The following is a 21,177-nucleotide window of genomic DNA, read 5'->3' as shown; positions in this document are numbered from 1 at the left end:
AAGACAAAAAGGGCGGAAATTCCGTAGAAGGGCTCTGATTTGCTGGGTGTGGGTGACGTATTCAGCCCTAGAGCTCATTACTGTGGCTGAGGATGAGGTGATGGTGATTGGCTGAGTCTGAGTCACGTGCCCACGCATTTGGCTCTGTAATTTATCGCCCAGTCCCAATTCCGGGTAGCTGGAGGGTGGGAATTGGATGACTGGTAGCGTCCTCTCAAAAGGCGTGAAAGGACTGAGAAATTGGCAAAGAGCAAACCTAAATGTGTGGATGGTAGTTACAGCCACTCTGAGGAAAAGAAACCAGGGTTGGCCTGGCTGAGATGCCTGTGGTCTTGGGGGGCGGTTTGAGGGGAGAGGCCGACAACCCATAACCAGCATGGCCTCTGATAGCACTGCCCCCTTCAGCTGCAGTCTGGGGGTGGGAAGCTGTGTCTGGGGGTGGTTTTCTGGATCCTTCCGCATGTGGGAGTGGTTGCCCTGCAGGTGGAGATCCCATGCTGTGATAACTGCTGGGAAATCGAGCCTCCAGACAAAAGATTCAAGTCAGATTCTCAGGGGGGAAATGGGTGGAGGGGATGGAGTGGAGTGTTCACCAGGGGATCCACCTGGGGACAGTGGCACAGAGATCTGCAGAACAGGGTTGAAGCTAGAACTCCCGAGGAGGAGCAGGGGTGGCATTTCTTCATCTGCAATCTCTTCCCCACCCCACCCCTCCCACCTAGACACCTACACCACTGTCCACTTTCCTGATCCTCTGCCCTGGGATGGCGGGGGGGAAAGGGAAAACAGCTGAGAGGGCAGCTAATAATCAGATTTATGACTACCACTATGGAGTATTTCCTACGTGTTGAATGCTTAACACACATTATCTGAAAGTACCCTGTGATGTTAAATATTCTCTCTGGGCTTCCCTGGTGGCGCAGTGGTTGAGAGTCCGCCTGCCGATGCAGGGGACACGGGTTTGTGCCCCGGTCCGGGAAGATCCCACATGCCGCAGAGCGGCTGGGCCCGTGAGTCATGGCCACTGAGCCTGCGCGTCCGGAGCCTGTGCTCCGCAACGGGAGAGGCCACAACAGTGAGAGGCCCGTGTACCGCAAAAAAATAATAAATTAATTAAAAATATATATATATGTAAGGTTCTTGTAAATATTGAAATTGTCATCATTTCAGAGACTGTTTTAAATTTGAGAGACACATATCAGCAGCAGAATTTCCAGGAGAGAGAGTCCTCCCACAGCTTGGCTAAAACGCTCAGGGCCAAGTCCACGGTCAGCGCCATCACTGCTGTCTGGGGAAGGCTGTTCTCTGAGGAGCTGTGGATGCACATTCCCTACCACGTCACCCAAACGATGTGTTAGCAGGCAGAGCCAGCTGAGACTGTCAGACAGGCCCAGCTGGCCCTAGACAGCACTGCACCCGCCTTCTTACCATGCAGTGTCTCCAGAACCCTGCTGGGTACCTCTGACTGTAAACTGTTCCCTGTTAGAAGTCCAGCCAGCCTCCGAGGCCTGCCTGCCTGACCACCAAGAGAACAGTGGTTCTCAACTAGACACATCCATCAGAACCACCCATGGAACTTACATACACATATGTAAGTATATATATACATATGTATAACTTACACACATATATACTGAATCTGAATCTCGGGAGTCTGCCACAAGTTAGCCACCACAGTTCCACGGGTGCCAGAGAAGAATGAGACTCCTGGGTCAGAGGCAAAGGACTTTATTACTCATGGCACGGCAAGCAACATAAGCTTCATGTTCGAGTTGGTTCCCTTGTTTCTCAAGTACTGCAGGGTAATACAGAGTGGCCAGGCAGATAACTGGGCACATAGTGGGTTTGTGTCAAAGCAGAGGAACCCCAAGTTCAAGAAACCCACATCTTTTCAAGGGACTGCAAGCAAACCTACCCAACATTGACACCAGAGTGAGACATTATCTTCATTACCCTAGACACCAAGTAAATCTGCCCTCTGCCCTGGAAGGAGACATTATTTCTGTCTCTCAAGGCAATTTGCTTTATAATCTTCCATGAAAAGATAGTCTGAACAAAAGTGCAGTGCCCCCAGCTCACAAAACATGTCAAAACACAAGAGATCCGTGGAGAATTTTCTCCTAAAACACTCCTGGTTAAGAATCACTGATGTAGGATATTGTTTATATATCTATATGCTGTTCATTTTTTCAAACAACTAATTGACAAATGAGCTCTTTCGATCCTGACTTATGATTGGGGAAATGGGCAAGTGCCTTATGGTTGAGCTACCACTACACAAATGTAGTTTATCTGTATACAAAAAATAAACACCAATTCAAATTTGCAGCTGTAAAGAATACTGTGAGGGTTAAACAATACATGCAAAATGTTGGTACACAGCAGGCAATAAAATTTAGTTCTTCTCTTCTTCTACGCTTTGCCTGCTTCATAGCCTTGCCTGAAACTATCCTGAACATCAAGAATGGCTTAGATTTATGTCTTTTTCCTGCTACTGGTGACGCTGCTGAAAGGAGTCCACTGAATCCTTTAAATGAGTCCCAGGAGAGGCACCCAGAATTCGATAAGGGCAATGAAACTGACTGAGCTGCTGACAGCCAGTTATCTGTGATTTTATGATCTGCCACTCACTTGACTCTACCATTCCTCCTGACTTATTTTCCTACCTCCATCTGCATCCCATTCTGTTGGCCTTCTCAAGGCCATCTTTTAGAGACTGTCTCCACCTTATGTTCTTTACAGCCACAGCTCTTACTTGTTTATTCACTCAGTAATAATTTGCAGATGACATGATCTGTTATATAGAAATGTCTAAGGAATTCCACTAAAAGAATGATCAGAACCAACAAACAATATAGTAAGGTGACAGGCTACAAGATCAATATACAAAAATCAATTGTATTTCTATACACTAGCAATGAACAATCTGAAAATGAAATTAAGAAGACAATTCTATTTGCAATAGCATCAAAAAGAATACAATACTAGAGAACAGATATAAGAATTGCAAGGCATGTACAATAAAAACCATGAAATATTGTTGAAAGAAAGAAAATAAAGCCTAAATAAATAGAAAGACTTCATGAATCAGAAGACTTAAGTATTGTCAAAATGACAATACTCCCCAAATGGACCTACTGATTCAACACAACCTCATCAAAATCCCAGCTGGCTTCTTTATAGAAATTGACATGTTGACCGTAAAATTCATATGGAAATTCAAGTGATCCAGAATAGAAAACAACAACAGCAAACAAACTTTAAAAAGAAAAAATATATATTTAAAAAGGAGAATAAGGTGTGGCTTCTAATGAATACCAGGGTTTTGGGGGTGGAGTCGGGGGGAGAGCTGAAAATACTCTAAAATTCAGAAGTGGTGATGGTTGCACAACTTTATGAATATACTAAGAACCACTGGGGACTTCCCTGGCAGTCCAGTGGTCGAGACCGCGTGCTTCCACTGCAGGGGGCACAGGTTCGACCCCTGGTCGGGGAGCTAAGATCCCACATGCGTGAACACAATAAAAATACTAAGCATTAAAAAAAGGAATGTAACTATATACTTAAAGGAGGTTTTTTTTAATTAAAAAAAGAGAACCACTGAATTATAAACTTTAAAAGGCTGAATTTTATGGCATGTGCATTATATCTCAATAAAACTGTTATTTTTTAAAGAGCAAGGCTTCAAACTTCTGAGACTTGTGATACTGATGTAACCTCATGTGTCCTCACAAGGTTGTGAAGGAAGAGAATCTAGTTCTGTTACACACTTCAATGGGGTGTGTTTACTGGGTGTAATCTCATTCGGCCCAGCCAGAAAATTGTGCCTGGTACCTGACCTACTAAGAAGTCAAGTTTCTGGCATTCAGTACAGAAACACTCCTGGTTCTATAAGGAAACCCACTCCAGCTAGAGGGGATGGTGCCCTGGTAGAGCTGCTGATACCCACCTGCTCATTCATGCCTCACACCTCTCTCAGCAGTCGATGGCCCTTGGAACAGGTACTTCTAGAAGTTAACAAACCCAAGGAAACTCAGACACAAAGAATAACCCTCCCCCCCCACCCGGCAAAAATACAAAAACACATCAGTTTATCCAGGTAAATGGCATCACTGGCCACCGAAGGAGGAGTCTTACACGCGTCTTCAGTGTCTCCATTTTCCTCGCTCCCCTCCCCCGGTGCCCACTCCATCCAAAGTCCCCTCACTGAACCCTATGACAGTGGCTCTTCCATGTCTCTAGATTCCACTGCTCCAGGCCAGGCTCTATCAACCCTTGTCTACATGTAGCCGCCTCCCTGCTCTCCCTGCCTCCAGCCCATCCTGGCTACAGTCTACCCTGCAGAAGGCCCCAGAGGATTCATTCACATCCCAGCCTTGCTCAGAAACTATGTATCACTCCACTGGGCTTATCCGTCTAACCCAAACATACCACGCCTTTCTCATTCTGTTCTCCTATTTCAAAATCCAAGAGAGGAGCCTTTTAAGAAGGAGAAGTCAGTCACCTGGGTCAGGCAGCACAGAGAGGCCATGTAATGAAAGGACTGAAGTGAATGGCTTGGGATGGAGAGACCTCCTCTTAGGAAGGTCCAAAGGAAGGAGCTGTTTCAGTGATGAGGTAAGAAGCCAAAGTGCATTGGATGAAAGAATGACACAAATATACATGGATTCTTGGTCTTACGAGATGTTAAAATCAAGAGAGCAAATGAAAAAAGCACTGACGTTGAATATAGTTTCCAAGTTGCCTTGTTATATTTTCTCTGTGGGACCTAGGGAGGGTGGGGCATTGCTTCAATCTCATCATACCACATTTTGCTCTTCCCTGGCCTTGTATGTTAAAGACTTAGGAAATGTTGCTGCTGCCGTGCCATCGAAGGCAAGAGGTCATTTCCCCACATGCCTTCTGAACCAGAATTTTAAAACCTTCAGCTCCTGGATGGCTAAAAAGAACTGCTGAGAGAAATGCTGCAAATCTGGAAATTGGAGGAAAGTTATCATTTCATTAAACATTTTAGAACATAGGTTTTCTAAAGAATGTGTTGTCTCAGGCCAGATTCTCTAAAAGGTGAGCCCAAGATGGGGATTCTTGTTCAAGGGATTATTAGGGGAGGGCTCTTGGGAGAAGGATAGGGAAGGAAACAAGATTAGCAGAGAAGAAAGCTAAGCAAGCATGTGGTCTCAGCTGGAAACTAACAACAGCCTGTCCCACAGGGAGGCTCTGATGTCTGTGAATTGCTCCATAGAGTTGGTCCCAGTCACGCTTTAAAAATACGTTCCAATTTCTTTGGCCCTCCTCCCTTCAAAAGGTGGAGCTTAATTCCTCTCCCCTTGGTGGTGAGCAGGAGTTAGTGACTTGCATCTAATGATAAGAATGAGGCATGTGTCATGCCATGTGACTTCTGAGGTGAAATCATAAAAAGCTTTGCCACTTTGCCTTGCTCTCCTGGACTGCTCACTCACTCGTGGGGAAGCCAGTTGCCAGCTCCTAAGGATTCTCAGGCAGCCCTGGGAGAGGCCGTGTTAGAAGAACAGAACAGCCCATCTACAAAGAGGGCCATCTTGCCAGCCAGGTGAGGGAATTGCCCTGGAAGCAAGTCCTCCCTCCTTAGCCAAGCCTTTAGATGACTGCATCCTCACGAGAGACCCAAGTCAGAACCACTCAGCTAAGCTGTTCCAGAATCCCCGACCCACAGAAACTGTGAGGTAATAAAAGTTTATTGTTATCTTAAGCCACTACGTTACACTTTGAGAAATAGATAATAGAGCCCTGATGACAATCAGTCATTGGTTATGGGATGCCAGCGAGTGGATAACCTCCTGAGCACTGTGACTTCTGTTCTGCAGAAGGGGACAGCTACTCGAGCCAACACTCATAGCAGCTGGGATATGAGGGAAGTGACAGGGACCTGGGCAGAAAACCAACTGCATCCACTGGAGGTGTTGCTTATGAACTAAATATGATTTTGATAGTTCTGTGTGCACACACACACGATTATGGAAATATAATCTCTTTTGTGGGTCCCACTTCTTAGGCTGGTTAACCAGGAGGCACACAATTAGAGTGGCACTGATGAAGAGCAGCACAGAGATGGAGCAGACGGAGGCAGTGAGGTAGCGTAGGGCACTTCATGCGTGACTAACCGGGTCCTGAAAGGTGCTTGCAAATATATAACTTCATGCGTGACTAACCGGGTCCTGAAAGGTGCTTGCAAATATATAACTTCATGCGTGACTAACCGGGTCCTGAAAGGTGCTTGCAAATATATAAAGTGCACACAGAGATGATCAGTAATAACGAACTATAGTGTTTTCTGTTCATTACTAGTCAAGTCTTGCTTCCCAGTGAGACACTTCATAACTCACCCCTAAGCGTGTGTGGAGGAAGGAAGGGGCACAGGGAGAGGCGGAGGAGGGGAGAGACTCCACAGTACATTGTGGCTGACCACGCCTCAGTCGTCACTTGAGCTTCTGGTTGCTTTCTCCATTGGACAGGCTGAGAAAGTCACCCAGTAGAGGGCAAACTGCCCTCTAAGTACCTGCCCCTCCCCTAGCACACTCTTTATCCCAATCCCCAGGGGTAGAGACAGGAGGCCCTGGTATCTCGAGTCAGATGCTAAGTTAAAACACCCCGGAGTCTCAATTTCTGGAGGGCCAGAGGAAGAGGCAATGGCCAGGCTCTATTAATGGTAACTGAAAATTTTTTTTTAAAAAGCAGCATATGGGGCCTCCCTGGTGGCGCGGTGGTTGAGAGTCCGCCTGCCGATGCAGGGGATACGGGTTCGTGCCCCGATCTGGGAGGATCCCATATGCCGCGGAGCGGCTGGGCCCGTGAGCCATGGCCGCTGGGCCTGCGCGTCCGGAGCCTGTGCTCCGCAACGGGAGAGGCCACAGCAGTGAGAGGCCCGCATACCGCAAAAAGAAAAAAAAAAAAAAAGCAGCATATGTGTGTGTGTGTGTGTGTGTGTGACAAAGGCTGCTCCACAATGCCCAAACTTTGGCTTCAACGAGTTGATGGTAACCATAATGAAGCGGGGCAGGGGCAGGAAAGAAGAACTTGAGTAGGAGCTTAGGCTCTGGCAGAATCAGACCTAGTTGGGCAGCCAATTCCTCTCCATCAACCTGCCTGCTCTGATGTGCACACTTAGTGACATCATTTGAGTTTCTCCAACAGTCTTCCATGTGTGTGTGCGCGCATGCACATGCACACTTAGAAAATAAGACCTGGTCACCAGGGGCTCAGATGCCAATAACTCCTTACAAAAATGTGTCCATACTGGGCGAAGTGAACACTCAAGGCCAGAACAGAGTGTCTGTGGCTTGTGGCCACTGGGAGTTCAGTGGTCTCTGCAGAGCTGCTTCCTATTCACCATCCTCCTCCTCCTCATCATGGACTTAAAGATTACTTGTTGGCTGGCTTGCCATGATAACAGCCATGGTGATGGTGATGGTGATGGTGATGAGCCCATGGACCGGTTTTAGCGTTGCCTCCTGCAGAGTTAAGGAATACACAATGGCAGAACTGTATTCAGTAGCACTGGGTTTCAGGCAATTGACTCATGACTGCTTGTTACCAGCATATATGCAGTTCTTATGATGACTATGAGGTCATTGTTGTCGATGATGGTGATGATAATGAATAACAGGTAGATCTGGGAAAACATCACCTTGCCTCCAGTAGCTAACGGATAGTGATAGATAGTGGTAATGGGTAATTTTCCCTAGGCTTGAATAGGAATTACAGGTATGTGCATGGGAAAAAGGAGGCTCTAGATCAAAAGAGATGAAATAAGCATGGACCGTTTTCAAGGTATTGTGAAAAGTACCAGTGCAGAATGGACTTTATCTGCTGGGGGAAGGGATGCCATCATCAGCCAGGCTTCTTAACCTCATCCCTGGTAGCCTTTTGGACTGGATCATTCTGCGTTCTGAAGGGCGGTCCTGTGCATCCCTGGCCTTTAACCACTTGATGCCAGCAGTTACAATAAAAATGTCTCCAAACACTGACGAATGTTTCCTGGGGGAGGTCAAAATCACCTCTAGTTGAGAACCCTAAGGGGAAAGGGAGACACTGCAAAGCCCTTGGCAGAGAAGATCCCCACGCAGAAGAAAAGTCAAGCTGAAGGTGGCTTGTTGGTTCCTCTCTGGAGAAAAGAGCCAGCACTCGGAGCAGGCCCCAAAGCAGGACTTCAGGAGCAAAACCCACAGAGGTTCCAGATTTCAGAGCAGCCTCGGCACCCGCCGTCCCCACAGCTGGGTGCAGCAGGGCAGCGGGGCCCCGCTCACCACGTGGGCTAGATCAGCACCAGACCCTTCCCCCCAGACAGGGAGATGCCTTTGCCCTCTCGGCACCCATTTGTTTGGACAGCATCTTCTGCAAGGTGTCCGAAGGAAAGCCTGGATTCTTCTTGAGCAGCTCTCTGAGATGTTTTTTTTTTTTTTTTTCCGGCTGGCAAGTTACCTCTGAGAGCAGAGCAAGGGGGCAAGTCCTAGTGGCAGAGTCACCCTCCAAGCTGGAAATGGAATCCTGAAGTGTAACCCCTGCCTCTGGGCCCCGCTGGGTCCCTGTAAGAAGCCTCTGAGTTCTAGGAAATGCACAATGTGATCACGGGCTATGCATTTAAAAGGCTGCACTCTGGTTTCCAAAGAAACAGGGTATCACGGTGAAAGACCGTCTTCATCATCCCTGGGTAATGTCCGTGCGCGTCTAAGGACAGGGGCCCATGGTGCTGCGCTGGAGAGTGACACAGGATTCAGCCTTCTTTTCTGGGGCAGCTTCACTTGTTGGGGTTCTGAAGCAGACAGGTGGGCATCTAGCTCAGACTCAGAAGGAGAACAAATGACTCACCCAAATGAATCTACCGCTGTACCTCGGAGGTGATTAAGGGGTCCGGAGTTGAGAGCCAGTTTGGCTTTTCCCAGGCTGTGTTTTCTCGAGGGACTGAAATCCACTCCCGGCAAATGGTCAGCCCAGCTGGGGTTTTTGGAGCAAGAGGTGGGCAGAGCCGTGGACAGGGTGGGCTACATCTGGGGGTGTCAGAGCAGGATCCCCAGCCAAGGCGAACTCCTCAGTCACTAAGGGGACTCTGCAGCATCTGATTCAAAGGGAGAAATAATCCCCTAATGAGTACAGCCTGATAGAAGAGAGGGTACCTGAGGAAAGAATTGACTCACTGAAGTGCCCATGTGAAACAGCAGAGGGTTTGTAGGGCTCCGGTAGCCTCACCCATGGGCTCAGAGCACCTCCTAGGGCCCCAAGCCAATACAGACACCCCAGGGAATCCCTGAGACCCCAGCGCCTTGGTGTCCTCCCATGAAAGATCATATGAGAAAGATCATATGAGAAAGTGCTTCACGGGCCTTAAAGTGTTATGTGAATGCTGGCTAGCGTTGGTCCAATTCCACATGCTTTACAAATGGCACTTTTATAATAAAGCATCTGCACTTCTATGGGAGAAGTTACAGGGTGACTTTAACTCCTGATGAGAAAATAAGACAAGAGAGCCCAACCCTAAGGCATTCAAACAGTTGGCAAACAGGCCTGGGCTCCCTGCCAAAGCGGGCAGGCACTTTCCCGGGATGCCAGGCCTTGAGGTGGTGGGAGGGACAGCAGCTCAGAGCCATGCCCACCCTCCCCTAAACGTGCAGAAGTTCCCTGTGGGCTCCTGAGCAAACACCCAACGGCCCTTCAATGCTGGGACCAGCTGTGGGGAGGGAAGTGACGCCCGGTGCACACACCAGCACAGGCAAATGAGCTGGAACTCCACTTCTTTCTGCCCTTCCTCTTGGATCTGATCAATTCAGAAAGGCCTTGGTAACATTCTAGAACCACCCGGTCTGCGGTAGATTGTCTGCAAAGATGGCTACAACAACCGTCCCATCCCACAGGGTAAGTGTTCCTCCCCTCTCATCAAGAGCATGAATCTGGGGTGACTCTGTGATTTACTCTGACCAAACGGAAGTGACGTCACACACCTTCCAAGCCTTAAGAGCCTTGTGGCTTCTGCTCTTGTTCTTTTTTTTTTTTTTGCGGTACGCGGGCCTCTCACTATCGTGGCCTCTCCCGTTGCGGAGCACAGGTTCCGGACGCGCAGGCTCAGCGGCCATGGCTCACGGGCCCAGCCGCTCCGCGGCATGTGGGATCCTCCGGGACCGGGGCACGAACCCGTGTCCCCTGCATCGGCAGGCGGACTCTCAACCACTGCGCCACCAGGGAAGCCCTGCTCTTGCTCCTTTGAGCTGCCTTTGCCATCCTCTAAGGAAGCCACCTCTAGAACCCTTAATGAGAGGCCCTGAGACCTGGATTGACCGTGTCTTTTGTTTTCTGTATCTGATGCTTTGACATCCGGGGCTCACTGACCAGGAGGGGCTGCCCCTCCCAGAGCTGGCCAGTTCCTAGACATAGGAAGCTGCATTCCCATGATTGGCCTTTCATACACAACACCAACCAATCCAGGGTCCACACCCCAATCACCTCCTTTATTGGGGTCTCACACTCTGGGCCACCTTCCACCTGCCTTCCACACCCTAGACAACTAGGGACAGTCCCGAAGCCCCAGAGCCTGATGAAATGATCCAAACTCACCAATCCTAAACCTGCACACCCTGCCTCACCTGTTCCTTCCCACGGAAACCACAGGCAAGGCTCTTGTCCCTCACTCCCTCTGCCTCCTGCCTGACTCTAGAGCTTCCCCATGTGGCCCCCGTGGGGCAGGCGCTGTATGCCTCCTTCTCTTGGGATTTGTGAGCAAAACAAACTCTTTTTTTTTTTTTTTTTTTTTTGCGGTACGCGGGCCTCTCAGTGTTGTGGCCTCTCCCGTTGCGGAGCACAGGCTCCGGACGCGCAGGCTCAGCGGCCATGGCTCGTGGGCCCAGCCGCTCCGCGGCATGTGGGATCTTCCCAGACCGGAGAACGAACCCGTGTCCCCTGCATCGGCAGGCGGACTCTCAACCACTGCGCCACCAGGGAAGCCCAAACTCTTTTTTCAGTGGCAATCATCTCCTGATCTGGAGATGCAGAGGTACTGGCCTCGCTGTACCTGAATATCAATAAAACCTATATTTTCAAACACTACTGCACAGAAAGGTCCAGATGGCCCAGCAAACCAGCTGTGCCCATCCCTGGGCTGAACCCCCTGCCCTGCTCCAGCTGAACACAACAGCATGAGTGAGCCCAGGCAGGACCCGCAGAAGAATCTCCGAGGCAGCAGAATCACGAGGAATAACAAATCCTTGTTTTGAGTCACTAAGTCTCGGGGTCATTTGTTAAGTAAAAATCGCTAACTAAACCGCACACCACCTTATCACCTTGGTGTTTCAGTGTTTCTGGTCTGAAATCATTGATTTGGATCCTTGACTGAGATTTCTCCCCATGGCAAAGGCTGGTAGGTAGTTTTACAAGTAAAATTCAAATTTTCTTATTGACCTTTGCTTTATTGAAAAGATGTTTACTTAGCCCGTCCCAAAGGAGACAGATTATGCTTTCCGGATTTACCCCTCCAGGAACGGGCAAGTGGCTCGCCTCTGCCTAACAAGATCCTCAACTATCCCACGTGCAACTGAAGCACACTAACCCCCACCCCCAGCAGGAGATCCAAGGTGCTCGGAAGGGTGTGGGCACTTAGTGCGCGCTCCTCTTACCCGTTCGTCCCAGCATTCCCGCTCTCTGCGCTCCGTTTCTGAGAGAAACTCTGCACCTCCGTGAACACGTGTGATGTACCATCCTTCACTGAGTTGTCGTCTCCGTGCACGCTCATACCTCTGCTCACCCAGAGCGCTGGCTCCTCAGGATAAGGACCAAAGTACCCAGCAAAATGTCGTTCACGTACTGGTGTGCTGCCAGAGCTGCTCCAGGTCTTTGCTCGAAACCCCTCAACCGCCACTGTTAGCAGGAGTGTCCTTGCTCAAAACCTGCCAAACCGCCACCGTTAGGAGGAGGGAACGTAAGTCTTTTTAAGTTAAAGGGTCCAGAGGTAAGAAACGAAGCTACACGCAAAAAAATAAAAAACCGGAGGGAACCAGCTGGGGCCAAGATGGCGACGAATCTGACCTCGAGCAGACCCTGCGTCTTATTATACGCTGGTTTGACTACATTAGCATATTAAGGGACACGCCCACCGGCGGCCAGGACCAGACATTAAGGAACGAAAAAGGATAACGAGGGGGTGGCGCCTCACTCCCTTGAAAGGGCCCTGCCCCTTCCCTGGTCGATCAATGCACATGCCTCCCCGTCATTAGCCGCACACCTCCTCCCTTCGTCTTTACTCTTTAAAATTAAATCAGTCTTGCCAGGTGGGTGGGAAGTTGATCTGTGAACTTAGTTCCCAATTCTCCATTCTTTGGCCGCTCAATAAAGCTCGTGCTGTGTCGCATCTTCAGTTTCGTGTTTGTTCTTCACTACTTGAACCTAACAGAAAAAGAACCCTGCCCCGCGGAGGCAGAGAGCCTGGGCCAGGCTAGGGTCCAGGCAGAGGCCATAGATCTTAATTCGGTAACAGATGTTTTGTGATATTTTTGCTTAATCAGTTTCCGTAGGCCCCTGATTTTTCCTTGCAAGGCACCAGTGTGCCGCTCTGAAGTCTGAGCCTGCACTGACCTGAGGGTGGGCGACTCTGTTAAACAAAAGTCACGTGGTACCACCCCTCTGCCAGGATGCCACTGCGCCTTATCTTGCTCCCACGCAGAGCGGCCCAGGCCCTCGGCCTTCGGTGGCGCCCCGGCCCCGCTCCTTCCCACACTCCTTCTTCCCAGGCCTCCTTGCGTCTCCCTGAACGTAACAGGTGCACTGCTGCCTGGGCGTTTGCACTTATCACTTCCTCCACTTGGGACCTGCTCGCTTCGGGGATCCACATGGTTGGCGCCCTTGAGTGTTTGCTCAGGGTCACCTGCCAGTGTGCTCCCCCCATCCCCACTTCACCCTGCACCCGCTGCCTCGTTTCCATCATCTTTCTCCATCACCGTCTGACAGACCATAGATTTACTTGTCTGTCGATTGCCGCCCTCTCCCCATCATTACATACAGGCCCGAAGGACAGCAATTCAACTGCTTGTACTCCCAGAGCCTGGACCAGTGCATGTAGCAGGTAGTCAGTGAATACTTAGAAGTGATTGAATAACGGAGGGGAGGCAAAGCTCCTGAGCCCTGGGTTTTCATGCTTTTTCTCTGTGTGGCTGCCTGTTACCGCCCTGCAAGCAGCCTTCTCTGCTGCACGTGGAGCCAGCAGGCTCAGGTGTCACCCATGCCTTTAAAGGTCAGCACAACCTATGCATCCCTGACAGAGCTCCCAGCCCGCAGTGCCTTCACGGGAAGGGGATCTCCAGCTCCAGACTGTGAGATGGGAAAGAGGGTTTCCACAGTGCATCACTTGGCCATACTTTTAAAGAATCTCCCATTAAACATCTTTGTTCTATCTCCGAAGTTCCTTCCTAGGCAGCCCCCAGTTATTTATTCAGGTCCCTTCCAGGGAGCCTGGTCTGTCCCCTCTCCCAGGCTGGGTAGGTGCCCCAGGCCGTGGGCTTCCCACCAGAGTGGCATGGACCATGCTGTCTGCACACCTGCCTGCCGCACTGGCTTATAAGCCCCTGGAAGACAGTGAGAGTATCCCCAGTGCTCAGTGCAGTCCTGGCACACAGTTCACATTAAATAAATGCTCATTGAATGGATGAATGGATACTTGAGCAAATGAAGCAGAAGAAATACTTCGGAATCTGTAAAGCAGACTGATGGAAATGATTATGAGAAGGATGTTCAGAGTTATGAAATTCACCCTCCTGAGCCCAGGGTTCTGTCTGACATTCACAACTAACAGGTGTCCATTAAACCAAGCTTCCCAAGGAAAGAAATTTCACAACTTCCCCTCTTCCTCTCTCTGGCCACAAAGGCTGTTGATTCAGACACCAAATTAAGAAGTTGATGAGTAGACAAAGTGCATTGCCAGGGCTTGGTCTGTGCGGTTGTTGTCCTGAAGCTAATGTTTCCATGGGATACAGTTGAGGTCATCTCCTCCCTCTGATCTTGGACTCCTCTCTTCCCCCAAAAGGCAGGGCCAGGGACCTCCATCTATTGCAAAACAATTCTAATGAGATACATAAAATTCTAAACAAATAACCAAGGAGCTAAGGAAAGCAGTTTGCTTTTACCTGTAGCATTTTGAAATTTACCAATGAGTTTTTTGTTTTTTTTTAAATCGTACTGGCACCAAAGAAATGGGAGGGCTGCCCCCTAAAGGGGTAATTCAGCAGAATGAATCTCTTGGAATGACTGTAATTATATTGTCTGCCAGCTCTCTCTTTGCCAGTGACAACGTGTACTTATCGGGCTGTTCCCTGGTGAGCAGGTTCTGCGTTCCTCTTTCTCTGGATTTGCAGCTGCATTGCAGGGGCAGCTTCAGATAACCCAAATCCAGGCCAGGCGCTGATGTGGAAGTGAGACTCGCTGGGCTACAGAGCCTGAAGCAGGACCACCCCAAGTCTGCAGCCATTATAGCACATGTCCCTCTGGGGGATGCTGAAGAACAGAAGCTTCCAGGGGATCAGGACATTTAGGAAACTCAGCCCTGCCCTATTTGTTGGCATTTTCTCCTGGAAAATGTATCCACAGGACAAACTTCTGAAGTCTCTGAAAAAAAAATTCCTACACGGGCTCTAAAGATGACAAATAAAATCATCGAAGCGTGTTGCCGTCAGGTGGGCCTGTGGTAATTAAGCGGCGTGGCTGGGATTTGGGGTGCATTTGGGAGGATGGAGACAGGAAGAGAATGCCAGAGGCTGTCAGCCTGCTGTACAGATGCAAACGCGCTAAGAGAGATAGTCAGGCAAAACTGACATCTGGCAGGAAACAATTAGCTGCCGTCAAGCCCTGAGCCTCTGCTCTGCACTCTGCAGGGTTTGAGATCTCTCCAGATGTCCTCATGTTTCAACACAGTCTCTTTTTTTAAAAACTGTATTTATTTATTTATTTATATTTGGCTGCATTGGGTCTTCATTGCTGCGCATGGGCTTTCTCTAGTTGCGGTGCGTGGGCTTCTCATTGCTGTGGCTTCTCTTGTTGTGGAGCACGGGCTCTAGACACGTGGGCTCAGCAGTTGTGGCTCATGGGCTCTAGAGCACAGGCTCAGTAGTTGTGGCGCACGGGCTTCGTCGCTCCACGGCATGTGGGATCTTCCCGGACCAGGGCTCAAACCTGTGTCCCCTGCACTGGCAGGCAGATTCTTAACCACTGCGCCACCAGGGAAGGTCAACACAGTCTCTACTTAACACATATCAGGAAGAAGGAAGCCAGGGGTACAAGCTGTAAAAAGTACCCACTTGATTGCCAAGTTCAGCTTAGCCCAGGGACAAGGACCACTTCCAAGGTGCTATGGGCCAACATGAGTTGGATCATGGAACGCACCATATAACACCTCATTTCATCCCGTAAAACCCTATGAGGTGGGTCACATTAAGCCCCTTTAATGAGCAAGGAAACTGACACTCAGCGAGGCTAAGGAACTTTATCCTGAGGTGGAGGAAGCCAAGCAGTAGAGGTCAGCCAGGTTCTATGTGTCACAATGGAAATGCCAGTGCTCCCCTGCTATCTCACCTCTCTTGAGGTTGCGTGCAGCATCCAGGGCCAATCCCACGGTGGAGAGGACCCTCAGACATGTCCATTCTGACACCTCAAGTTTTTGTGACAGCCTCTTGGTCCTCCTGTCTCTCAGGTCATCTGCAACATTGAATGCCGCTGACATTTCCCTCCTTAAAAATCTTTCTCAACGTCTGGATAGTTCAGAAATACACACTGTGGTAGGGTGGAAAGACATGAGGTCTGGGATTTGCTTTAAACCACTTCAGCCAACCAAAACAGGGGAAAAAAGAAAAGCGGAAATAGAAGAAGCAAATTTGGCAAAATCGTGACAGTTATTCAGTTCAAGGAGAGGCTCGGGTGGGTGTATGGGGATTCCCCTTGCTATTTTCTGCACTTGTATACACTCGGAGCAGTTGACCTTTTTCATTATAATTTTTTTTAAAAAAATTTTTCTTTGCTGGACGTCCTGTTCACACATTCCTCCTGGCTCGGTTCCTTCTCTTTCTCTACCTCGTCCCTTAAAAATAAGTGTTTTCCAAGGTCTTTGCTCACTTTTTCTGTGTCACAACTCAAAGTGCAGGGCCTGCCTGCTGCTTTACTTGAGCTCTCTGTGAAGACGCCCTGACTCTATAGCTTCAGTCATGGCTTCTCTCCAAACGCCACACCCACGTGTATTTTTAAAAATTTATACATATGGGGCTTCCCTGGTGGCGCAGTGGTTGAGAGTCCGCCTGCCGATGCAGGGGACACGGGTTCGTGCCCCGGTCCGGGAAGATCCCACATGCCGCAGAGCGGCTGGGCCCGTGAGCCATGGCCGCTGAGCCTGCGCGTCTGGAGCCTGTGCTCCGCAACAGGAGAGGCCACAACAGTGAGAGGCCCGCGTAATGCAAACAACAAACAAACAAACAAAATTTATACATATGAAAAAATATATATATATATATATGTGTGGAGAGAGAGAGAGAGATAAAGGGAGGAAGAGAGAGAGGGAGAGAGTAATATAACAAAACTCATGTACCCACCACCCAGATTTAACTAGCGCTGTCATTTTGGCATATTTCCTTCAGATTTTTAGAATCAACATATTACAAGTATAGTTGAAGACCCTAACCCCCTAATATACCCCTCAAACGCTCCCAGACCCGATTCTCTTTCCTTTCTCCTCAGAGGAAACCCCTGTTCTGAACTCAGTGAGTGTCTCTGGACTATGTTTATACTTCGACTGTAGAAGTCTGTGTCTACAATATATGGAACTATTTTGTTTTTTAAAGTTACAGAAAGCAATTTCACTATACGTGTCTGTCAGTAACTTTTTTCCCTCCACATTGTGCTTTCCAGAGTTACCCATATTGATACAGGAAGATCTGGCTCATGCATCTTGAATGCTGCGGAGTATTTCGGTAGATGACACACAGCACTTTTCTCTTCATTTCCCTACTGGTGGACATCTTGGCTGTTTCCTGTACAAACAGTGTGGCAGTGACTGTCCTTTGTAGGTCTCCTTGTGTACACGTGGGCGAGTGTGCCACTTTCCTATGTAGGTCACCTACCAATGGCCCTTTAAAATGTTACTGTGCTTGTTTGCTTTTCTTATTGCCCCACTCAACACCAAGCAGCGAGTACAGTCATCTTATCTCTATGCTATTAGCATAACATACCTAACTCATAATGGCTTAACCTAAAGGGAGGGAGGGCAGGAGAGAGGGAAGAAGAAAAGAAGGGAGGGAGGCAGGCCATAAAGCTTTCATCATCAAGGTCAGGATCAAAGGACTAGGCAGCCAATGGCATTATTTTATGGAAATACAGGTATGAAGTTGGTAGTGACAAGTCCATGAGGCTTTTTTTTTTTTTTTTTTTTTTTGCGGTACGCGGGCCTCTCACTGTTGTGGCCTCTCCCGTTGTGGAGCACAGGCTCCAGACGCGCAGGCTCAGCGGCCATGGCTCACGGGCCCAGCCGCTCCGCGGCATGTGGGATCTTCCTGGACCGGGGCACGAACCTGTGTCCCCTGCATTGGCAGGCGGACTCTCAACCACTACGCCACAAGGGAAGCCCCATGAGGCATTTTAATAGTGACTTATATGCCTGGGATCAAAGAACACATTCTCAGCATGCTTTATACTCAGTAGGAAAATAGAGTTGTTGTCTATATTTTGCACTAGTGCTTAAACAGACTTCTCAAAAAGGCCAGTTAAAGACTACTTTGTGTAGTTTTTCAGATGAAGTGAAACTACATTGTCTTAAGCCAGCTAAGACTGGAGAGTTAAAAGAAAAGACTTTGTTAATTTTAAAAATAAAAGAGCCAGTTATCTTACCAGCAGAATGAATTTATTTGGGATTAGCCAAAGGAATTGCAATTTGAGAATGCAAGTTCTGGCAGACCGTAGGCAAATCCAGAGAACAAGGAAGAGAGCTTGCTTTTATAGAGGAAAGGGGAGAGTTGGAATAGTGGGGGGGGGGGTCACAGGATGGAGATAAACAGGCGGGGGAGAGGTGGACGTTATATCAGTTAATCTTCACAGACCATCCAATCCCTGAGTTATCACGTGAAAAGGAGTTTCACAGTTAGAGCACCAGGAAACCCTCTGCACACGCCCTTGTCTTGAAGCCTCACTAGACAGATACACACGTTAAGTGTTCTGAGACGTCATCTGCGTTAAAGAGTTCTTTTTATACACCAGTGTTTTCCAGACTCACTCAGCTTCAGAACTTTCTCTGGAGAAGCTTGGGAGGGTCTGGGCAGGCTTAGGCTGTCCCTCCCAAGACCGATCGGCCCAGGGGCCTGCAGAGACCTTAGGCGGGCAGGTGATTTTCCTATCACTGCTGTAACAAAGTACCACAAACTCAGTGGCTTCAAACAACACACATTTATTGTCTTACGGTTCTGGAAGTCAGAGGTCCAAAATGGTCTTATGGGCTACCATCAAGGTGTCAGCAGGGGTGGGTCCTTCTGGAAGCTTGAGGGGAGAATTCATTGCCTTGCCTTTTCCAGCTTCTCAAGGCTGCCTGTATGCCTTGGTTTGTGGCCCCTTCCTCCATCTTCAAAGACATCAATCTCACTTCTATCCTCACATCTCCTTGTCTGACTCTGATCCTCCCACTTCCCTCTCATAATGACCCCGTGACTGCACTGGCCCACCCAGATAATCCGGGATAGCCTCCCCATCTCAAGATCCTTCACTTAATCCCATCTGCAAAGCCCCTTTTGCCAGGTAAGATAACATTCACAGGGTTTGAAGGTTAGAAAGTGTGTATTTTGGGGGACCATGGTTCTGTCTACCCTGGTGTGTGGGGTTGGACGGAGGCACTGTTTGAATCCTGGATGGGGTTCAGGAGACAGAACGTCACCTTGTGGAGCTGGTTGGGCAGTTTTCTTGGATGAGCCTCTGGGTCAGCAAATCCAGATGAGTCCCCGGAAAACCCACAGTGCAGCCCACCAGTGCCAGGAGTGGGAGGACAATCTTTTGTCAAACCCATTCCAATTTTAGACTCTGAAATCTGACCTGTGACTCAGGCCTCCCTGCCCCTTGTTTAGGCCTTGCATCAGAGCCCTTCGATGAGGACTTTCAAGAAATAGGACCCAAATGGGCTGATGAGGAGCCAGCTTTGTGCATCGGACACGGCCTCACCGTCCCCAGTCACGACGACCTGGGGCAGCGACAGAAAGGGCGGCTTGTCAAGGTCAGGAGAAACAGAACAGTACCAGCTGTGCTGCACCCACACCGAAGTTTCGGAAGAGCATCAGCCGGCGGCCAGAGCCCCTGTCTCAGGGGTCCGTGCAGGCTAGCAGCCACCCCTCAGCTGGCCCCGTGGACAGGGATGTGAGGGAATCCTGAGAGACAAACAGCTCCAAAGCTACCTGTGAAAAAAAACAGAAGAAAAGAAAAGAAAGAAAAAAGGAAGGAAGGGAGGGAGGGAAGGAAGAGGGAAGGGGAGAAGGGGAAAGAGAAAGGGGAGGGGAGGGAGGGAAGGGGAGGGGAGGGGAGGGAGGGAAAGGGGGGGAGAAGGGGAAAGAGAAAGGGGAGGGGAGGGGAGGGAAGGGGAGGGGAGGGAAGGGGAGGGAAGGGGAGGGGAGGGGAGGGAGGGAAAGGGGGGAGAAGGGGAAAGAGAAAGGGGAGGGGAGGGAAGGGGAGGGGAGGGCAGGGGAGGGGAGGGAGGGAAAGGGGGGGAGAAGGGGAAAGAGAAAGGGGAGGGGAGGGGAGGGGAGGGAAGGGGAGGGGAGGGAGGGAAAGGGGGGAGAAGGGGAAAGAGAAAGGGGAGGGGAGGGGAGGGCAGGGGAGGGAAAGGGGGGGAGAAGGGGAAAGAGAAAGGGGAGGGGAGGGAAAGGGGGGGAGAAGGGGAAAGAGAAAGGGGAGGGGAAGGAAAGGGGGGGAGAAGGGGAAAGAGAAAGGGGAGGGGAGGGGGAGGGGAGGGGAGGGGAGGGGAGGGGAGGGGAGGGGAGGAAAAAACTCCAACCCAGTTAGGCTCTGGGCCCTCCTCCTGCAGAGACGAGCCCCTTCCTCCAAAGCCAGGAGCCCCTCAGTTTTCACTGCAGGTGAATTTCCTTCCAAAGGCAGAATCCAGCCCATTTGCATCCACTGGATGGATTTCCAGGTGAGCATCTGCTTTGGGGCATGCTTCTGGAAGAAGCATCCTTTGGGGTTCTGCGAATTCTCTCTGAGTTAATGAATAAACATCACTCCCGCTCCCAGTGGGGCAGGGTGGGACGAGAAGGGATTCGTATTCCACTGGGGTTTGGAAAGCACACCTTCCTCAGCCTTGCCCCAGATGGACAAGTGTTCTGCCTTCCCTGCCTGCCACCCCTGCCTGGGACTGTCGCACGATCTTCTGGAGACAGGATCCCCGCCCCAGATGCTGTTTAAACTCTCCTCCGGGGCTGTGGAAGGTCTTCACCATCCTGGAACGGGGTTGAGGCCAGGAGGGGCCAAGGTTGGCGCGTGGTCCTCTTCCCAGGACCCCTAGCTCTGTACTCTTGGGGCCACTATTCAGAGGAGGGGGTCGGGAGGGGCGGCAGAGTGTCCGGAGTGGGGGGAGGAGAACAAAGGACCCCACCCCCAGCTGTCCCTGCTTCCCTGTCCTGTACCGGTTACGCCTCTCTCCAAACAGTGCGGCCCCTCCACTCTTCAGCCCCCGTCCCCTCGTCCCCAGCAGCCAGTCCACTCTCCCCTCCACACGCACCACCTGGACCCAATGCCTTCTCCTCTCCCACTGAGCAAATCCCTCGTACACTTGACCCTCACTCAGTGCTCACCCCCTCTGAGGAGCGTTCCTGGAAGACCCTATGCCATCACGATCCTGCCTGTGCACCCACTAGCAATTGTATTGTGGAAGGAGAGATGCTGTGGTCCCTTCGGTATGCTTGGGAAACTCAGGTTTTCATGCTCAAGACTTCACAGAGACGTTGATGCAATACAAACTGGCAGGAGGTGGCCAGCCAGCCAGAAGCTTCCTGTGGAGCATCCCCTGGTACCCATCCCCCAGCCTCATGTAGCTTTCAGCCAGCCCACCCTGGCCTGCACCCCACTCAGGCCAACCCTCCTACCTTCCCGACTCTGGCTTCACAAATCCTACCCTCTCCTCGAGACCCTTCCAGCCCACTTCCCTCGGTCACTCCTTTG

The 21,177-nt window shown here is 50.1% G+C and overlaps 1 protein-coding gene across 1 annotated transcript in view; it reads left to right on the top strand.

Annotated features, from left to right (window-relative positions):
- Nucleotides 1–19,395, top strand: part of CCDC70 (coiled-coil domain containing 70) — a 32,233-nt gene extending 12,838 nt beyond the window's left edge. Inside the window, 2 exon segments of the mRNA XM_060079761.1 lie at nt 19,095–19,240; nt 19,288–19,395. Of these exon segments, the coding sequence (XP_059935744.1) occupies nt 19,095–19,240; nt 19,288–19,395 (254 nt within the window).
- Nucleotides 19,396–21,177: the final 1,782 nt, after the last annotated feature.

The sequence above is a fragment of the Mesoplodon densirostris genome, chromosome 17 (assembly GCF_025265405.1).
Source record: "Mesoplodon densirostris isolate mMesDen1 chromosome 17, mMesDen1 primary haplotype, whole genome shotgun sequence".
In the NCBI taxonomy this organism is placed as follows: domain Eukaryota; kingdom Metazoa; phylum Chordata; class Mammalia; order Artiodactyla; family Ziphiidae; genus Mesoplodon; species Mesoplodon densirostris.
Note: the sequence above shows the minus strand (reverse complement) of the source record. Positions and strands in the feature narration are given on the sequence as shown.